The 18,147-nt window shown below is 48.7% G+C and overlaps 1 protein-coding gene across 1 annotated transcript; it reads right to left on the reverse strand.

Moving 5' to 3' along the window:
• Positions 1–6,418: 6,418 nt before the first annotated feature.
• On the reverse strand, positions 6,419–7,471 carry LOC117893636 (cathepsin L1). The gene has a single exon (XM_034800323.1). It carries the CDS (start codon positions 7,437–7,439, stop codon positions 6,438–6,440), a length of 1,002 nt encoding a protein of 333 aa, XP_034656214.1. The 5' UTR covers positions 7,440–7,471; the 3' UTR covers positions 6,419–6,437.
• Positions 7,472–18,147: the final 10,676 nt, after the last annotated feature.

Here is an 18,147-nt window from a genome sequence, read left to right on the forward strand (position 1 = left end):
CTTTTTTCTTAGTTCTTTTTTTTGCGATGAAGACATCCTGTCCTCACTTTCGCCCACAAATGTGTTTTATAAGTTTTTTTGCTGCTGCTCCTCCTTGCCTTCTTTTGTGCTCTCTCTCTCCCTCTCCCTCTCCCTCTCTCTTGTTCCCTCATTTGTGTCGACTATTTCGCCTCTGTCTTCGCTCCTGCGAGTCGTCTTTTTTCTGCTCGTTGGCAAAGTAAACATGCACCCAAAGCGCAATCTAATTAAGTGAAGTGTGGATGGGCAGCAGGGGGAGTGGCTCGGCAGAAGATGAACTGATGGACTCGAAGGACTCACTGCCAGCGCTCTGTGTCGTAGCTGTTGCGTGGGATGCGTCTCCTGACGTCCTTGCCGTGCTGCTGCATGAGATTTGCTGCTTTGCTGTAACTTTTTCCCTTTGCTGGCAGTTGTACCCTGGAAGCACTTGGGGTATATGTGTGGCAGTGGAGGATTCACCTCCTTCTACACATTTTTTTATACTTTTTCCTGCCTGCAGGGTAGCTCCACTTCCTCCTCTCCCTGGCGCTCCCTTTGTTTCTTGTTGATTTTTTGGTTTTGTCTATTACGTTGCTTGCTGCTGCTGCTGCTGCTGCGTTCCCTGTGTAGCTTGTTCGAACAACATTTAAATTGGCTAAATGGTTTTCCATTTGCTTGAATCCCAAAGCACCCACCCGCACCCGCACCCGCACACTCCCCTTTAATCACACACCCCGCCCACGCCCTGCCACTCCCCATCCAAGACACAACTGAAATGGCAATGTGAAATGGGTTTCTGTGGGTTTGTGGCCTGCAAGTTTATTGCGGGAGAAAAGAGAGTAACAGGAACACACATTCAGTGGCTCTGCTCGTGGGACTTTACCTTGAAGCTGAGTTGATAAATTTTTAAATAGACCAAAAGCTGTTTTTGGCTCGTGCTTGACATTAATGAAATGGGGCTCCATGCGCTGGCTTGGAGTTTTATTAGCCTGCAGCCTGCAAGCTGCAGCAATAACCCAGCCACGGAATGGTCCTGCCACGTCTTAGCTGCAGCTCCTTTTGGGCTTCATCGAATTGATTGAAAATTGCCTCTTAATGCATTCAAGTGGCCAGCCACGTGCCGCGTTCAATAAGTAGGGGTGCCGCCCGATGCCCGATGGCAGCTACTGACAGCAGCCCAGTCCTGGCCCAGTGCTTGCTCCTTTGTTGTGTCCTGTTTTCCCTTTGTGAAATATTGTCATTATCTTATTACAAACGCCTGCGGTTAAATGGCCATGTAAAGTTTTCGTTTTTTTTTTTGCATTTACAAGCCAAAAGACGAGCCACAAGGCAGCTCCCTCCGTTGTCCGAGCTGAGGTCCTGCCGATCCTGCTGGCTCATGCATAAATTATGCGTTAATTACAATGATTCTTGAGCAATAAAAGGCGCGGAAAAAGAGGAGGAATAAGAGATAGCAAAGTGCAATGCCCCTTCCATTGATGCTGCAAGTTTATTTGCCGCAAATTGTTATAAATCGAATTTTAAGTAGGAAAAAAAGTATGAAAAATAACGGAAAAGGCGGAAAATGCAAATAAAAATGCGTGTAAAAATATGATAAATTACGCATACGCTTGCTCTCTCCCTCTCCCTCTCTCTCCCTCCCTCTCTCTCTCTCTCTCCCCGTCTCTGTCTGCGCGTGAGTATGCAGTTAATTGCCATTTTTAACAACATTTTGGCCTCTCGCTCGCCGAAGTTTCGCTCTGTATCATCATCATAGCAATGCCATAAATGTCTGCAGCTGTCCCCCCCTGTCTCCCTGTCGAATGGCTTTATTCAACGGCAAAAAGAGAGCGAACTCGGCGGCTTACATGAATTGTGCATTACGACTGTGGGCAGTCTTTAAGCAGTTTATGCGTTGTAATCGGATGATTGCGCTGCAGCTCAAAATAAAGCCAGCCAAGATATACGGCCACAAAAAAGAAGACAAAGTTTGTAGAAGTATTTTAGGGGCAGGACTCGTGCATAGCAAAGTAGCGAGCGAGCGGCGCCAGCTTGGCGACGTCCTTGAGTGGAATTTACAACCCCTTCGACGGTGGACAAAAGCTGCCACTCCCCGCTCCGCGCTCCCTGCTGAAGCTGCCCACTTGGGGCTAACTCTCGCACAAAACTTCCCGGCGATTGGCAAGCCATAAATTGTAAATTTAATGTGTCCATGGGGCTACGTTTTCCCCACCCACTCCTTCCACCCCCCATCACCCCACCCAAACAAGCGTCTCAATCTGCGTGGCAGTCATTGAGTTGTCAAACAGTTTTATTGACTTTCTATACAAGTTGATTTTAGGCCCCCAATATCTCCATCCCGCTCCCGCTCACAATTCGCCAAAGATAAATATAGTGCCTCCAGAGAGGGAGAGGGAGGGGGAGAGCCATGTCCTGCTGCTGCTCTGTGCCCTCGAGTCCTGTCCCAACATAGTGGGAAAGCAAACACTTGCGTGTCCGACACACAGTGCACAACAAAAGATTTCGGATCAATGGCCAGGGCCGTTTAAAAATCACAAACGAAAATCAAACACTCCCCGCTGCTCCTTCTCGCTGCCAGAAAACAGATTAGAAAACTTCTTCGGCTGACCGAGAACCCAGGACCCAAGTCCCTCCCTCCCCCGCACCGCAAGTTGTTAAAAGTTTCCGGCTGCTCCAGCTCTCCGTCTCCCTGTCGGCGCCAGAGCCACAAATCGCAGGCGTCTCCCGAAATTGAGTGCGGACGGAATACGGCGGAGTTTCGGAGCTGAACGAGTTGTAACAGCAAATTGACATATGGCCGCCAAAGTTGAGTCTTCCCCCGCCCCACAGTACCCCTCCCCCCCTGTCTGCTGCCAATGCTGATTTTTTCCGCCTGTCCGTTTTGCTTATATTTTCTTTTGCGTTGGCCAAAAGTTTTTTTTCTGTGCAGCAGCTTAGAGTCCGAAGAGCCTTAAATTTTTTGTTTGAAGTTTTGTTGGGCGCTTAAATCTCAACATGACTGCGGCTGTAAATGTCTGAGCGAGAGATGAGCTCTTTGGCGAAATTAAATTACACATTTTAACACGTTTTGCCAGGCAGCACTTAACCAGCGAGGAGGAGTGCCACGAACTGGCAATGCTCTAACCAACAGCAGGGGCAGGGACAAAGGCAGCGGCTACTGCGGCGCCGGCATACCCTTTGGCAGTGACTCGCCTTTGATGGGCAAACGAAAATACCTTCTACACATTCGAGCAGCATTTTATATCGAGAGCTGGGAGCTGGTAGCTGGTAGCTGGGAGCTTTACTGCCAGACAGGGAGACGCAGACACATTGGAATTCGCGAGCAAACATTACAAAGAAGGAAATGTGCTGCCGCTTTGCCGTGTTGCCATTTGCTTTGAAGTGGTTTATACTGATTAGTCTGTGGAATTGGCTTAAAAAGGCGCGGCTAAGAGGAGCAGAAAGGAGCAAAAGGGTGGCCGCAGCGAGCCGGAAAAAGAAGCGCCTGCCCCGCTGCCCCGCTGCTCCCCTGCCGCTCTCTACGCCTTACGTTTGAGGACAGAATTGAAATTGTGGGTGCGGCTGCTGGCTGCTGGCTGGTGGCTGCTGGCTGGTGGCTGGTGGCACACACCACGCTGTTTAGTTTATTGGCAACGCGCTGCTAATTGGCGGTTTTATAGTTGTAGCTGCTGCAAATGCCTTTGGAAATTTGCAATGGGCCAGCTCCCAGTGCCAGCTCTTCAGTGCCCCCAAAAACCGACGACAGACGAGGAGTCAAACCACGTTCACACCACGATAGCCCCGTCCCAGCCGAAATCCTGCCAGGGCATGGCTCCACACCAGCACTAATGATGATTGGCAGCTGTTAAAATGATTAGAGGGTGCACAGCTCTGGCTGTGAACTGTCTGCAGCACTCCCAGAGCAAAGAGAGTGTCCTGCTGCGGAGTGTGAACATTTAAAAGTATTTTTTTTTGCTGGCCAAAAATTAGCGCCAGGTTAGCAGCTCTGATGAAAGGCGTGCGAGCTGCCTCAGGAGCGGCAGGAGCGTCCAATTTGCAGCGTTTAGAAACCGAATTTAGCTTCAACTCTTGCCCAAAGTTTTGCTGTAATTTGTTTGGTACTTGCACCAAAAATTGCCATAGAAATAATTGCCAGAACATCGATCGCTTGCCACCGAAAAATATATTCCCATTGCTGCTGCTGCCGCTGCTGCGCAGACATCGATCAGTCGCTCTTTGCATATTTTGATTAGCATTTCCATTTGGCTAAAAGTAATACCGATTTGTAGCTGCACAACCCCCCCGCACTCCCCCTGCCCCGCCCACATTGTTATGCATGCAGCTTTGGGGCAAGTGCAGCAATTTACTCTCGAGTGCCGAGTCGTTTTTTGCGTGAGAAATTTTCAATTAATATGCGCAATTGCAATCGAGCAGAGAGGGGGGCTACGCGGGGAGAGGTATGCGGGAGGGGGTTGCAGCATTTTAGCATTTTTCGCACAGAAATTTGTTGCTTAGCAAAGCGCCACGGCAATACCCTCAGCGATTCAGATTCTGATTCTGCCACGGTTCAGGTTTAGGTTTTTTCGCTGCACTTTTTTGGGGTTTCGCTTTTTGTGGGTGTGTGGCAGCCACACAAAACATACGCAACATTTCGTATTCAAGTGTAAATTGCATTTGCAGTTTTGCAGTTGACGAGTTTTGGGCAAAGATTTTGCATTTTTAGTGGAATGAATGAGAAAGCAAACAAAGTGGCAGGCAGGCAGGGAGGAAGGAGCTTCCCGTGTTGCGCCAGGTGCCGCCACTTGGTTGGTGGTGGCACATGTGGCGCTGCTACGAGTAGTTGTTGCCACACTTGACAGACACAGCCCAAAACCCATTCATTCAAGCAGTCAACCAAGCATTCATCCATCCATCCATCCATCTATCCCATTCAGCGCTTCATTCAGATGAAAATTTACAATTCAAAATGCCGCAAAATTGTCTGCGCCAAGGCCGTGCAACATCTATTTGACAGCTGTCAGGGGCTGCAAAGTTTTCGCTGAAGACGCAGTCGCTCGGCTAGGAGGCGCCACAGCAGAAGGCCAGGCCCGAAATGCAAATTTTCAATCAAACTGCAAGCCGCCAACGTCGTCACTTGTGTCAGTGCTTCATCAACATCTTTGGCTTTTGCTTGCCACTATTCTCCCTCCCTCTCTGTGTGTGTGTGCCTCTTGTTGTTTGGCCGCCTGCCTCTTTGTCGTGCGTGTCGAGGCGCCTCTTGCATATGCAACACATTTTCATGCTGCTTCCACCCAGAGACAGACGCGGGCAGGCAGTCAGCGACAACCGCAAACAAAACCGCGAGAGCTTAGGGGCCAACAGTGGGCCAAACAAGCGAAGGAAGCGCTCAGAAATAGGCTGGCTAAGGGGCCGTTATTCTGGGCTATTTACAGGATTTTTGTGTGCATTTTTGCCTGCTCCAAAGTGCGTTAAAAATTCAACAAAAACTTTTCAGACTTAGCCCACCGTTTGTTCGTTTTCTTTGGAGAATTTTCATTCTCTGCCCCAGCTGCCACAGGCAACGGAAGTTGTTTTGCATGTCCCACAATGTGGCAGGCAGTCATACCGTCCCTCTCTGCCGCTGTCCCTCTGCCATCTTTGAGTAGCTTTTTCGGCTCCAAATGCGATCCGATGATGATGTTTTCCTCTTTTTTCTTCTATTTCAGCGACTTAAAGTTTGTTTGTGGCAACACCTGTGGGCGCTCCCAAGTTTATTGATCCTTTTATGAGCCATCAAAGTGACCGCGAACCCAAGAGGGACTTGGACCGGGGCCTTAAGTCTCCAAAGGTCGTGTCCAAGCCACTCAAAGTAGTTTCTCGCCAGAGAAATGTCAATAAATGGGACACACAAAAGGAATACGGAGAGACAATCCCGCAGCGAGGCAGCGAGGCAGCGAGGCAGCGCGACGCCAATTGGCCGCATTAAGAGCAGAGCTTGTAAAAATATTTCTTCAGTCAAGTAATGGCCCTGACAGTGAGCCACCACCACAGTGGACCCGCAGCTCCTTCCCCCTGCTGTCCAGCTGCTGCTCCCGCTGGCTGCTCCACTTTCAGGGCACAGAGAAATATCCTTTTATGATTTATCCCAGCGGTGGCAGTTAAAAGTTGCACAAACATGCGACCGAACCAACTATGGGCACAGACTCGGCTCCAGCCGCTGCTCCTCGTATTATCCGGGGACATTTTTAATAAGATTGTGTGGGCGTGGCTCTCTGTGGTATCTGCCACGAGCCCCCGAGGCTTGTGAGTAAGTTGTCGCAAGTTATTTATGTGTCAATTATTGGGCATTCCGAGCTTATGGCAGCAGCAGAGCACTTGGGCCAGACCCAACGCATTAAATGGTCAAATGAACTCTTTTATTTGATGGCCCCAAACCCCCAGCCCGAACCCAAACGACAGCCCGGCTTGTGCCTTCTTTTTTATTAAACAATTGGATATTGGGGAATGGAGGCGATGCCGCACATGTTGCCCGCGTTGCGTGCCAGCTGGAGATAGCCGTCGATGCCCCAGGATGTGCCGAAGGAGTTCTTGATCAGCCAGTACTCGCCCCACTGCGGGTCAGTGCCAAAGCCCACCAGCAGCATGGCATGCCGCAGCGTGCGGCGCTCCGATCTGCAGTGCGGCTCCCGCAGGACACCCCGCTTGTAGCTCATGAAGGACTCGTGCTGATGATCGATGGAAACACTGACGGGTCCAATGTTGTACAGCACTTCGGCGAGCTGCTCTTCATCGGCAGTGTTGAGGGTGACATAGCCACGCACCCGACCCGCGCTTGTCCCACCTTCGTAGCGACAAGCTTCGGTTTGTGGCACAAAGGGATAGGCGGCCTTTGTGGCAATGCCATGGTCCCGCGTGTAGTTGAGTGCCACACTCACCCAGCCCCCCGAGCAGCCGTTGTTGGGCGAACCCGAACAGTCGAGCAAGTGCTTGGGCGAGAGCTCCACCAGCTGGTGATTCTTCAGCGCCAGATGCGCCTCGATGACGCCCGAAGCGGCAAAGGACCAGCAGGCCAGGCAGTCGTCGCCTTGGTTGCCCACCGCGGAGACGATGCCCGCAGCCCGCCAATCCTTGCCTGTGTCCTTGATCTCCTGGTAGTACTTGTAGTCGCTCGGCTTGCTCGCATTCCGAGTGGCTGCATCCTCCTCGGGCTCCGGCCCGTTCGCCAGGAACGAGACCAGATTCTGTTTCGTATCCGAAAACTGATTCAAGCCCATCTCGTAGCCCACTGCGCCGGCGGCAAAGAGCCGATTGTGCTGCTCCACCTGCTGCGCCCGGCGATTGTAGATGCCGTAGTGGCGGATGTTGTCCTGGTGGTTGTACCGCTTGCCATACCGCGCCTTGAACGCCTCCCAGTCCTCCCGGGACACGCGGGCGCTGGCGCAGGCGATGCACAGCAGCAGCAACGGCAGCAAAAACAATTTCATGACGATCTCAACGGCTCAAACTTTGCCACACAACTGGGGAGCGGCCCGGCGATGCTCAGACTATATTTATTTTTATTTTATTATATTTTATTCCAAAGAAAATGTTGAGCGATTGCACGCTCGGGTTATCGCTGGGCGCTCGGCGCTCGGCGCTTGCGCTTCCAGGAAACCCCAAGAACCCCTCCCAAATGACGTGTGCCGATAGCTCCAAATTGTTGCAGTGCCAATCTCGGCATTTGATTGGGAATGTGAAATAATTTATGCATAATTATAATGGGCATAATTATGTTGAGTAGCAGGCAAATTACGCTCGGTTGTGTGATGTTCGTTGGACTTTGGCAAGTGTTTGCACGGCACTTGGAAGTGCTCTTATATTTGTTGTCAAAATAGCCAAAATAATTTAGTTACTTATATATTTTGGTTACCTATGAAGCGGCTGAATATTGATAGCGATAGTGAAGGTTTAAATCGCGAATAAAACACCTTGGCTTAGTGCCAAAACCAATTTTAGAGACATGAATCTTTGCCATTGAACAGTATTTGATTATTATTATTTTATTTTAATTTTAATAATTAATAATAATAATTTATTATTGATAGAAAAAAGCTTGAAAATAACAAGGTTTGCCGCTCGTTTAAAGGCAAGAAATTAGGCTTATAAAGAGTATTTTTTTTTCAATCGAATTGTATTATGATTGAAAGCGAAAATCGCATGCTAAGAACTGGCCTTTATCTGAGTCTTCTAAGTACTTTTGGTTTGTGTTTTCAATGCAGTCAAAGTCCTGTGGTAAATTCTCCAGAGGTATCTCTCAGTCGTTCTGTCGCGCACACACCCCCTGCCCATTGGTTGCCATTTTGAACACAAAACCAAATCATTTTCCCATTTGAAGGGAATGCGCACAAATTGTTGTCATTCCATGCGTGAGGCGTATCAAACACTCGAGCACGCTGCATGCCGCACTCGATGTCATTGGACAAAGGGCACCAAAATGCACATAATTCCAAACTCATTACAGAAAAAAACAAAACACCAAAAAGGCAAAAATACTATGAAAAATGTACTTAGATTTGTTGAACTAAATGCAATGTTGATAGGAGCGATTCAGTGTTGGTTTTTGGGCGAGTGTGCAAATCATAATCCAATTAGTCAATAAATTATTAATTACAGGACTCAGGCACTGCCCTTGAATGCCTTTAATTGTTGTTGTTGTTGTTGCTGTTGTTTTTCTCTGTGTGCATATTTTGAGCTCTGTTTTTGTGTGTTTTTCTACTTGCTGCCCCGAGTATTTATTTCGCAAAAGGAAAGTTGCATTTAAATGACTTTTTCTGTCTATATCGATGTCAGCATAGCCATATCCGTATCCATATATATGTATACCCGATGCATTCATAATTTCCACACAATTGACTCAATTCACAGGACACAAGTGAATGCCACATGATGCAGGGACTCGCCTCTCACTCGCCTCATGATTTATGCAGTGCACTGCCAAGTCGGGGCAGGGGGAGGCGTTGTAAGCAGTAATTTTATTTTCTGTTAATTTTGCCAGACAATCGCAAAACAACTGCATATGCCACAGCACTACAATGGAGCACTGGGAGCGGACACAGCGGAAAACGAGAAACGAAAATGAAAATAATACAACAATTTATTTTATTGATGACAATTTCTATCTGCCACTCGGCTGTTTTTGTGCATACGAAATCAGGCAGCAGGCAGCAGGCAGGCAGCAGACAGGAGGCAGCATCATCAGTGGAGGTCCAACTGCTCGCCCGCGCCCAGCGCTCTTCAATTGCATTATGGACTGGACTACTCCCATAACGAACAACACACAAAAAATACAGCACAGGACAGCGGACAAAGGGCAGAACCCATGGCGGACTTTGGGCATACACTGCAGCTACAAAAACTAGCAAAAGTTGCAGCTAAATTTCAGCAGCAGGCTGAAAGTACTTTTAGGCAGCAACAGCTTCAATGATCAAGGAATTTCCTTGCAGAAGTGCCACCAATTAGCCTAAGCAGCTGTTAACGTAATCCACTTAATAGCTAATGTAATCGCTGACAAATAGAGAGAGTGACAGCACAAAGCCTGGTGCACAAATATGTGCACAAGCTTCATGCTCCTCCTGCGCGTGTTTTTGGGGCACAGAATAATTCCCCGTTGAAGCTCTTTGAAGCGTTTCGTTTCAGTGGCCCATTGTTGGACGAATTTACAATGGCGATTCATCAAAAATAGATTAGGTTTTCATTGCAACAATGAATATGCAGCAGAGGACACTGCATACAGATAAAGGACACACATATGTCCCTGCCAAGGCCCTCCTCCAATATTCAATATGTTTTGTCATGGCTGTGCGGGGGTAGTCAAACAATGTGGCAATGTTTATTGTAAATCAAAAATGTACTGGCAGCAACTTGAGCGCAAGTTGAGCTGGAAACAAGTTTCCTAAGGCAGCTACAAATTGTGGATGGTTCTAATGTCGCAAAGCTTAAATATTCGACACAAAAGTGCCGTAAAATAAAATAAAAAGCGCGCAAAAAGAGAGCAAACTTTGAACTTTAAATAAATTTCTTCCTTGTGTGACTTTGCCGCGGAAAAACTTCTTAAATAAAATAGAATATGAAAGAGGCAAGGAGGCAAAGAGGCAGCAGCAGCGGCACACTTACTCCATGTGCAACGGGGAGAGAAAATTCGCTGAAATAATGGGGCCAGAAGCTGGGGCATTATTTCGGGCTTAAGCGAGGCAGCCAGCCATCCCGGATATGGACTCCAGAAATGGGCTACAGCCATGGGTATCTGTGGGGGGGAATGTGCATAAAATTTAATGCCTGCTCCACGACTCACATCCTCAAGCTCCTCGCCGAATGGCGCCAAGTTCTAGCAGCAGTTTCTCTGTATGGGGAATATGTCAAAGAGTATCTGCCCCATCCTCGACTCTGTTGCATTATGAATGCCGCATAATTTAAGCTGCACACTCGCCCGCTCTGCCCTCTGCCACATAAGAAGTTTCCCCAGTAAGTACAGCACGGAAGCGGGGCAAAAACTTGCCCCTTCAAGGTACTCCATGTGGCACGCTGCTAACGATTGCTTGGACCCCGAGCTTTGGGCAAACTGCAACTCGACTTGCCACTTCTAGTTGCCCTTTTCAAAGTGTTTGCTTGACGCTTCCAAATCTCTGCAGGAGCAGCAGCAGCAGCAGCCACTCCTTGACAGCTGCCAGCCTGGATGGCTGCCTGCAACTGGCAGCAAAACTTTCGACTCTTTTCCTGTGCCATGGTGCTGCTGGTGGTGGTGGTGGCCGCAAGTGTCCTGCGTGCGTGCCGTGTCCTCTTCCGGTCAATCGCTTTGTAATGTTTCAGGCACTTGTCTTGGGAGTGTCGGCCATGCTTTTGGCTCTGCCTCACCTCGAAGTGCCACCCGGAATTGAGTCGCTCGAACGTGCCCAACGACAGGATATTACATGCATAAGTGAGTGCTGATGGAAGGCAGTTAAAAGTTAAAGCCCAAACAGCCACGGATCAGCTGCGATCCGCATTTGAATTTCTCGATATATATTTTCTCTCTCTCTCTGAATTATTGCTCAATTCTTTTAGTGTCCTGAATTTCTAGAGCTGCTTCTTATGCGGTGGTTGCCGTCTCCGTGGCAACTGTCGCAGTGGCACACATTTCCAATCATCCTCGGCGCACTGGGGACACCGCATTGTGCTCTGCACTTACGCAGCTGCTCTGATTGCTGGCCCTGGCCTGGCCCGTAACTCATAGAAGCCGCAGCTTAAAGTGCCACCCCAAATGGCAGCTTGGAGCGGCAGTTCTGCCACCTTAGAGCCGCGCTGGCTTGACAGTTTTTCCTTTAGTTTTACGCGCTGTTGAAAGTCATGGAGAAAAGCTGCACGTGTGTCAGTCTCAGTCTCAGTCTTCCCCGTTCTGGTTGTGTGTGTGCGTGTTGTGGCATCTTTTGCATTTGCACGTGCCGCACGTAAAACTTAAAAATGCCGCACCAACAGCTGCCGCCAGCTGCAAGCCAAGTTCCAGCCACTTCCTGGCTGCCCGTCGCTGCCACCCGCTGCCACCCGCTGCCACCAGCTGCAACTGTTGCTATCGATACGCGCACTTGCAACAGTTGCCATTGCCATTTGCCATTCCCATAGACAAGTGTAGGGCGTCGTCCTGCCATTTGATACCCTTCAGCAGCGAGTTCCTTTCAAGCATGCAGCAGTCGAGAGCTGCTCGAGATTTACAAACCAAATTTGGAAAAGTTCTTCAAGCTTCGATCCGCCATGGAGGAAACTTCAGCTATTTGGGCCATTTAGCGGCTGCGCATAAAAAAAGGTCGATAAAGGGCATTAAAGCAGCCTCATTCAGCGGCCTCAAGTTCAGGCAGCATCTTGTCTTAGTGGAAGGTGCCAGTGGTGCTGGGGGGAGAGGCAAAGTGCTGCACAAGTGCAGTGGGTGCGTTTTTGCATATCGCCAGTGCCAGCGCCAGTGCCAGCGCCAGTGCCACTCCCTGGGCTGCATCCTGCGCGGCGACGCTGCACAGGTTGCCACCGTAATTTACCAACTATATCCGCCTTGTTACCTCTCCAGCAATCTCGCTGCTGGAACGCTGCTCGCTGGCTGGCTACCGGATACGGAAGCGTGCCATAAAAGTGGCATATTTGCCGCATCCTGTTGACAATAACTGAACTGCACCCAGCACTCTCTCTGGCTCTCCCTCTCGCGTCGTGCGATTTTTGGTCCTGGCCTTGTTGGTTTTTATTCCCTCCCCCCCCGCCCCCACGGGCCGCACGCTTTGGTGACTTTTGCCAGAACTCGGTTCATTAGGGTCTGGCTTAGCGAGTGAAAAGCGCGAATTGAGAGCACATTTTGACGAAGAATTGAACCCAAAATGCTTAACTTTACTTCAGAACTTTCACTCTAACAATTCCGAAACGAAACGCGTGCCGTAAAGTTATCAAAGATTCCAGCTCCAGCTGCAATATTTCATGTCTAGAAAAGTTTTTAGCCACAACAGAGCACTGGCAGAAACTACCGGCAACTGCCAGCCACTATGTAGAATTTAATTGAAGGAGCAACCATATTTTGAGCACCCCTAGCTCGTGTTGGACATTTTAATTTCTTCAATTTTAAGCCACAATTTAAAAAAAAATGTACATTTTTTACCCACTCTAGCTCACATTTTCAGGTGCTTAAAAATTAAATTTTTCAATGTTTTCGTTGACTTTTGAAGTCTTAACTCTTGCCTGTCCGATAAGGTAGAGCCCCCGACTAAAGAGGGGGACACGCCATTAATAACGAAATGAAATCAGATGGAAAAACAAGAACACAACCAGAGCTACACTCACACAGAGCGAGAGCAACTCCTCCTAATAAATATGCCCAACTAAATTAACTGCCTCAAAGATTGACGACAAGAACTCAGCAGAATTCAGGCCTAGAAAAAGACACCCACACCCACGCACGCACAAACAAGCAGAAAGGGGGAGAATATTTTGCGTCGTAAATTTAGGCAGAATAAGTGGGAACAGAACAAGAGATAGAGAGAGGAGAGCAGAGGAGCGGAGAGGTTAGCAGCGGAGAGAGTGGGTGAGCAGAGGAGCGCAATGGTGAGCAGCGGAGAGTAGGAGAGAGGAGCGCAGGCAAAAGCTGACAAACAATTAAAACAATGAAAAGTGGGCAGGCAAACGGTAAAGATCCCAAAGAGACAGGTGTGACCAGCCTCAACCAGAGGGGCAGGGGGGCAGTAGGTGGCAAGGAGAAGGCTGTTAGGTGGCAAGTAATGGCTAGAGGGTGGTGGACTGTGGCAGTTGGCAGTTGGGGTGGTCTATGGGTTGAGGCTGTTGAGGCATGGCAACTTCATTGCCTAGTAACGGGTCTGCTGTCTGCACTTCATCAACTGCCGTTGGCATTTCTCAAGCAATATTCACCCCAGCTCTCTCGCTCTCCACACCTCACTCAACCGCTCTGCCTTTGACACACTCACACTCGCTCTCTCTCTCTCTCTCTCTCACACACAGGGCTGCGCACTTTGCCGTTGTTGCTGTTGCTGCTGAGCTTATTGTTATTCTTGTAGGCTAGACAAAAGGTGTTCTTCTGCTGTCTCCTCCCTGTCTGCCTGCCCGGCGTCTCTCGCTTGCTGTCTCTCCCTTTCTCTATCTATTACTCGCCTGGTGACGACAGAAGGGCCGGGCTTGACTGTGGCCCAGCGAGGTTGGAGCGCAGGTGAGCGGAGAAATTATTATTTATAAATTGCTATACCCTGGGCAGTGTGGGAGGGTATAATGCGCTTTAGCAGGCAGTTTGCCTTAGATTACGGGGTTGACACCATTTTTTTTCACTCTTTCTAGCACCTAGAGATGAGGCAGCCTCAAAGAAAATCATCACAAAAATCTATAAAAATCGTACAAATCTGTTCCCTCTTGTCTCTCTCTTTTCTTCGCTTTGCTAGAGCATCCAACGCTTCGTTATGGCGCAGTTTAGGGTCTTCCCTTATTGTTGATATTGTCTCCGTCCCCCTGTCGACAACACCTTGCAGGCAGTGTGGATGGACCCTTTGCGCTCCCCTTATATTTGCTCTTTTGAATAAAGTTTATGGCTCGGTGATGGCTCAACTTTCCGCCCCCTGCGCCTGTGTGTTCTGTCCTGCCATCGTCCTTTCGTGCGCCTATTGTCTGATAGTTGAAAAACATTTTGCACGCTTTTGGCAGCTAACATGAAAATTATTGCGTCTGTCCTGCTTTGGTTTTAGTTCAAGTGCAAGGCGCTAAGAGAAATCGCAGAGAGCGGGGTGGCGGAGGCACGCTGCAATTTTAATTAAATTCCGACTTTTGCAAGTGCACAAATAAAAGCGTGGAAAAATGGTGCAAATGGTAGAGGCGGCAAATCCCAAAGGAAAAACGCGTAGCGAAACGAATCGAAATTTTCATTTCTATTTTTTTCACTTTTCACTTTTTCACATTTCAATAAACAATTTTTATTGCCTCGCAAATTAGCTGCGGGCCAAGCGCAAGGTGGAATTACTTAGAAGGTGACGTTGCGCGCTGTGGGGAGCAGCAATGACTTATTCACCACGCGCAGAGAGACCAGCGCTAGAGAGGGATGGAGATGGAGATATTGGTTCTGGAATAAGATTCCACTGTTGTGAAGACGTCACCTTGTGTGGATTCACCTTGGTCCAGCCTATCGCCCACTCAGCTGCTGCGCTTCCCACCGCTCCCCTCCTCATCACTCCGCCCACCTCCCTTCCGCACACTTGTAATAATATTTTTGACCCCATTTTTTCCTTTTTTGCTCTGCTTTTCCTTTATTTATTAGAGTTTTCTTTAGATTTTCTTGTGCGAGTCGCTCTTGCTAATGAGTTTTCACTTGATTGAAGCTCGGAGCTTGGACAACATAATATTATTTCAGCACACAGTTCTTGGATATTATATTTTGCAGCATTTACGAATGAAATTTTCCTGCCCAGCAGCTCAGTTCGAGTGCCAGTCCGAGGCAGCACTTTGTGGTGCGTTTCGCCCGAAATGTCTGTCAGAGCCCATTATCTATACCAAAAGTCCATGAAATATATGTTTTATGTGGCAGAGCTGCACTTTGAGAGAGAGTGCAGGCCCCAAATTGAATGTGCAGCAATCCTTTTGGGCATGTGGACCGAGAGCAGCATGAAATTCCATAATGAAATTGTGCAGAAACCAAAGGACATCCGTACAGACGACATGCAACATCCGACAGGCGACATGCGACATGCGACAGACGAAGCTAGACGAAAGATGGGAGATGGCAGACCCACACTCGCCCGCCCACACGCTTGGCCCATGGCCATAGGCCTGTCACGTGCCAAGCAGCAGCAGGGGCAGCAGGGTCCTTGCTCGGACTCCAGCTCGGTCTCGTGCAATCCTTGGGGTTGTCAATGCTGTTTGCATTTTTCGCATGAAATTGACGTTTCATTTGTTATAATATGCATTGAGGCAACATTTCGATACTCATAAATATTTAACAGACATTCATCTGTTGGGAGAAGCAATGAAGGAGCCACAGGAGCGTGGAGAGTGGAGCAACTGCTGCTGCTGCTGCAACGGGCAGCAATGCGATATCCGCACAATGGCCCGGAGACGGGCAACTGGGGAGCAGCAGGGCAGTCGGAGTCGGAGCCGGAGCCGGAGTCGCTGTTGGCGGGTGGCTTGTCTCTCTGTTGTACGTGTGCTTGCACATTATGGTCATAAAAATGCTAGTGCCGCCAAAAGGAGACCCCAGACGAGGCAGCTCCACGCTGGACATGGGCGTTGACACATGCAGCGGCAGCGGGGGGTGGGAGCAGCCACGTTGAAGGCCTTTTGCAGGCAGGCTGCTCTCTCTGCTGTGGAGCGTAGTCAAGTGCATTAATTATTGATTGAAATAATGCTCCAGCCCAGCCAGCTCCTCCCACTCGTAAGCTGCTGCCGTTGCTGCTGCAATATCAATCCGGGAATATTATAAATTTCAGCCACAAGGGAACTGCAGCTCGAAGTGAAACTGGCACAGGCACTTGGTGGCTCTGTGTGGCTCTGTGTATCCTCTATCTTGTGTCTGCTGCTGCTATTGATTTTCAAATGCCAGTCAGTCAGCCATTTCTTTGCCTTTCAGAACGTGGCCCCCACCACCTAGCCCCTGTTCTGGCTTTTTGCACACGCACCGTTTGCTTTTCGCCGTTAAATCGAAACAATCAGCGCTAATTGGAAATTTAACAGTTCATAAAAAAGTTTTGCACACCTACGCTCCTGCACCCCCCATTGATGTGTGTGTAGACGCTCGCAGTTGACCCAAATAGCGCTTTGAGCCACGAAGAGGCTACAGGGGAGAGGCAAGGCATGGCCTGGGTGGGTGCTGTTGCTGTTGCTGTTGCTGGGTTGTTGCATTGCAGCATGTGTCTGCTGCATTCATACATCAACGACTGTGCACACACACACACACACACATTAAAACACTATCAGCGTGTGTTTCATTTCACTTTCGAGTTGCCTTTCAGCTGCTGCTCCTTCCCCCCCACCCCACCCGCCAGGATAACACTAATTTCGCACCACTAATTACAGTTTTTTAGCCCCACACAACACCCGTCCTCCGCCCCACACTTTGTGTAATTATGCGAAGTGAGTTTTGCTACTTAACTCAGTTGGGAAATATCGTAATAAAAATTACACCCAACCAAATGTTGTTTCGGCGGTGTGTACAAGTGTGTACAAGTGTGTGTGTGCTGTGTGTGTGTTGCTGTAGTTGTTGTTGCTAATGTTTTTCTTCTGCCATTCCTGCAGTTACTTTTCATTTAAAAAGGAAGCATAGAAATGGCCAGGAGTTGGGTTTGGGGTCGAAAAGTGTAAATTAAGTGCAACATATTACACATGTATGGAGGTGCTCCCTCCCTTTGCAGCTAAGAAAAACGAGGGTAATAGGGGCAGCACGAAACTCAAGATGTGTTGAAGGAAATGCAGGAACCTGTAAGCGATAATTGGGAGCTAAACGAAGACATCGCTGGGCAGCAGGCGGTAGCGATAATTATGATACAGAATGGGGATCAAGGAGTGTTCTTTCTCCATGAGCGTTGGGAGAGGAGGGAAACTGATAGCTTATAAATATTTGAAGACATTGCTAGGCTGCATTTGGTGGCTAATGAAAGGAGAACACATGTGATCCAGATCGGGTTACAAAAAGGTGTTCTTTCTGTCACAATTTTGGCACCAAAACAGCTTTACTTTGGGCACAAATGCGGCACCACCTGAGCAGAAATATTACCTTAGACTTAACCCTTCAAATATCTTCTAAAATGAGAACTAAATGATACCTTCGGCTGGCAGTTTGCAGTGCGAAGTTCCTTCTATTTCATTGCTTATTCCAATGAAGAATTCAGCCTCCACTTGCACCTCAAACTACTCCAATTGCTGGCTGCTGCAGGCCAAATCAATTTCAATTCTCAGCAATTCAAGTTCCCAAGTTAAGTCAAGCGAATGCCTAGACTCAACGCCAGCATAATACACTTACCATAGGAACCTGCCTCAGTGCCTGACTCCCTGCCTAACCAACTGCCAGCGGAATTCAACTGACGTTCAAGACACAACAAGACGCGGCAACAACTGCAACGCTTTTTTTTTGGGCCAGGTGCTGCCACAAGCTACACGTCCCCCCCACAAATAACTGAGAGAAACTTTTCTATGCAACAAGAAACAGTTTTTGGTCCCACTCCGCACATTTCGCATCAAGGCAAAGCCCTTAGGCTCGCCGCGGCAAGAGTCGTGCAGGAAAATAGAAAAAGTTGGGCGCAAGGAGGGTGGGGCTGGGGTTGTAGCTTGGGCTGGGCGTGCTTCAAATTGAAATAAGCTGCAGGTCGCAAGTAGCAAAGATTAAGCGAAGAGTTCAAGAGGGTCCAAGGGCAAGAGACAAAAAGTGCGCTGTAATAATCGCTTTAATTACAATTAAAACGGAACTGTAATCACAGCGTTGTTTTTGCTGTTGCTGTTGTTGTTGCTGTTTTTACTATGAAGATGAATGACTGCCCATCCATCCAGGACGAGCCAACGGAGGGACAGACAGAGCTCAGGGCCAGGCAGACAGAAAGGTGAGCTGCCAGCGAGGGGAATGGGCGGGGGCTCTGGCAGAGTCAAAGTCGCGAAAGCAAAATGCTATTATAATTCTAATGACGTTTAATCGTTTTTGGTTGAAGATTCCATGGGCGCTGCACAATT

This window comes from Drosophila subobscura, chromosome J, assembly GCF_008121235.1.
Source record: "Drosophila subobscura isolate 14011-0131.10 chromosome J, UCBerk_Dsub_1.0, whole genome shotgun sequence".
Lineage (NCBI taxonomy): Eukaryota > Metazoa > Arthropoda > Insecta > Diptera > Drosophilidae > Drosophila > Drosophila subobscura.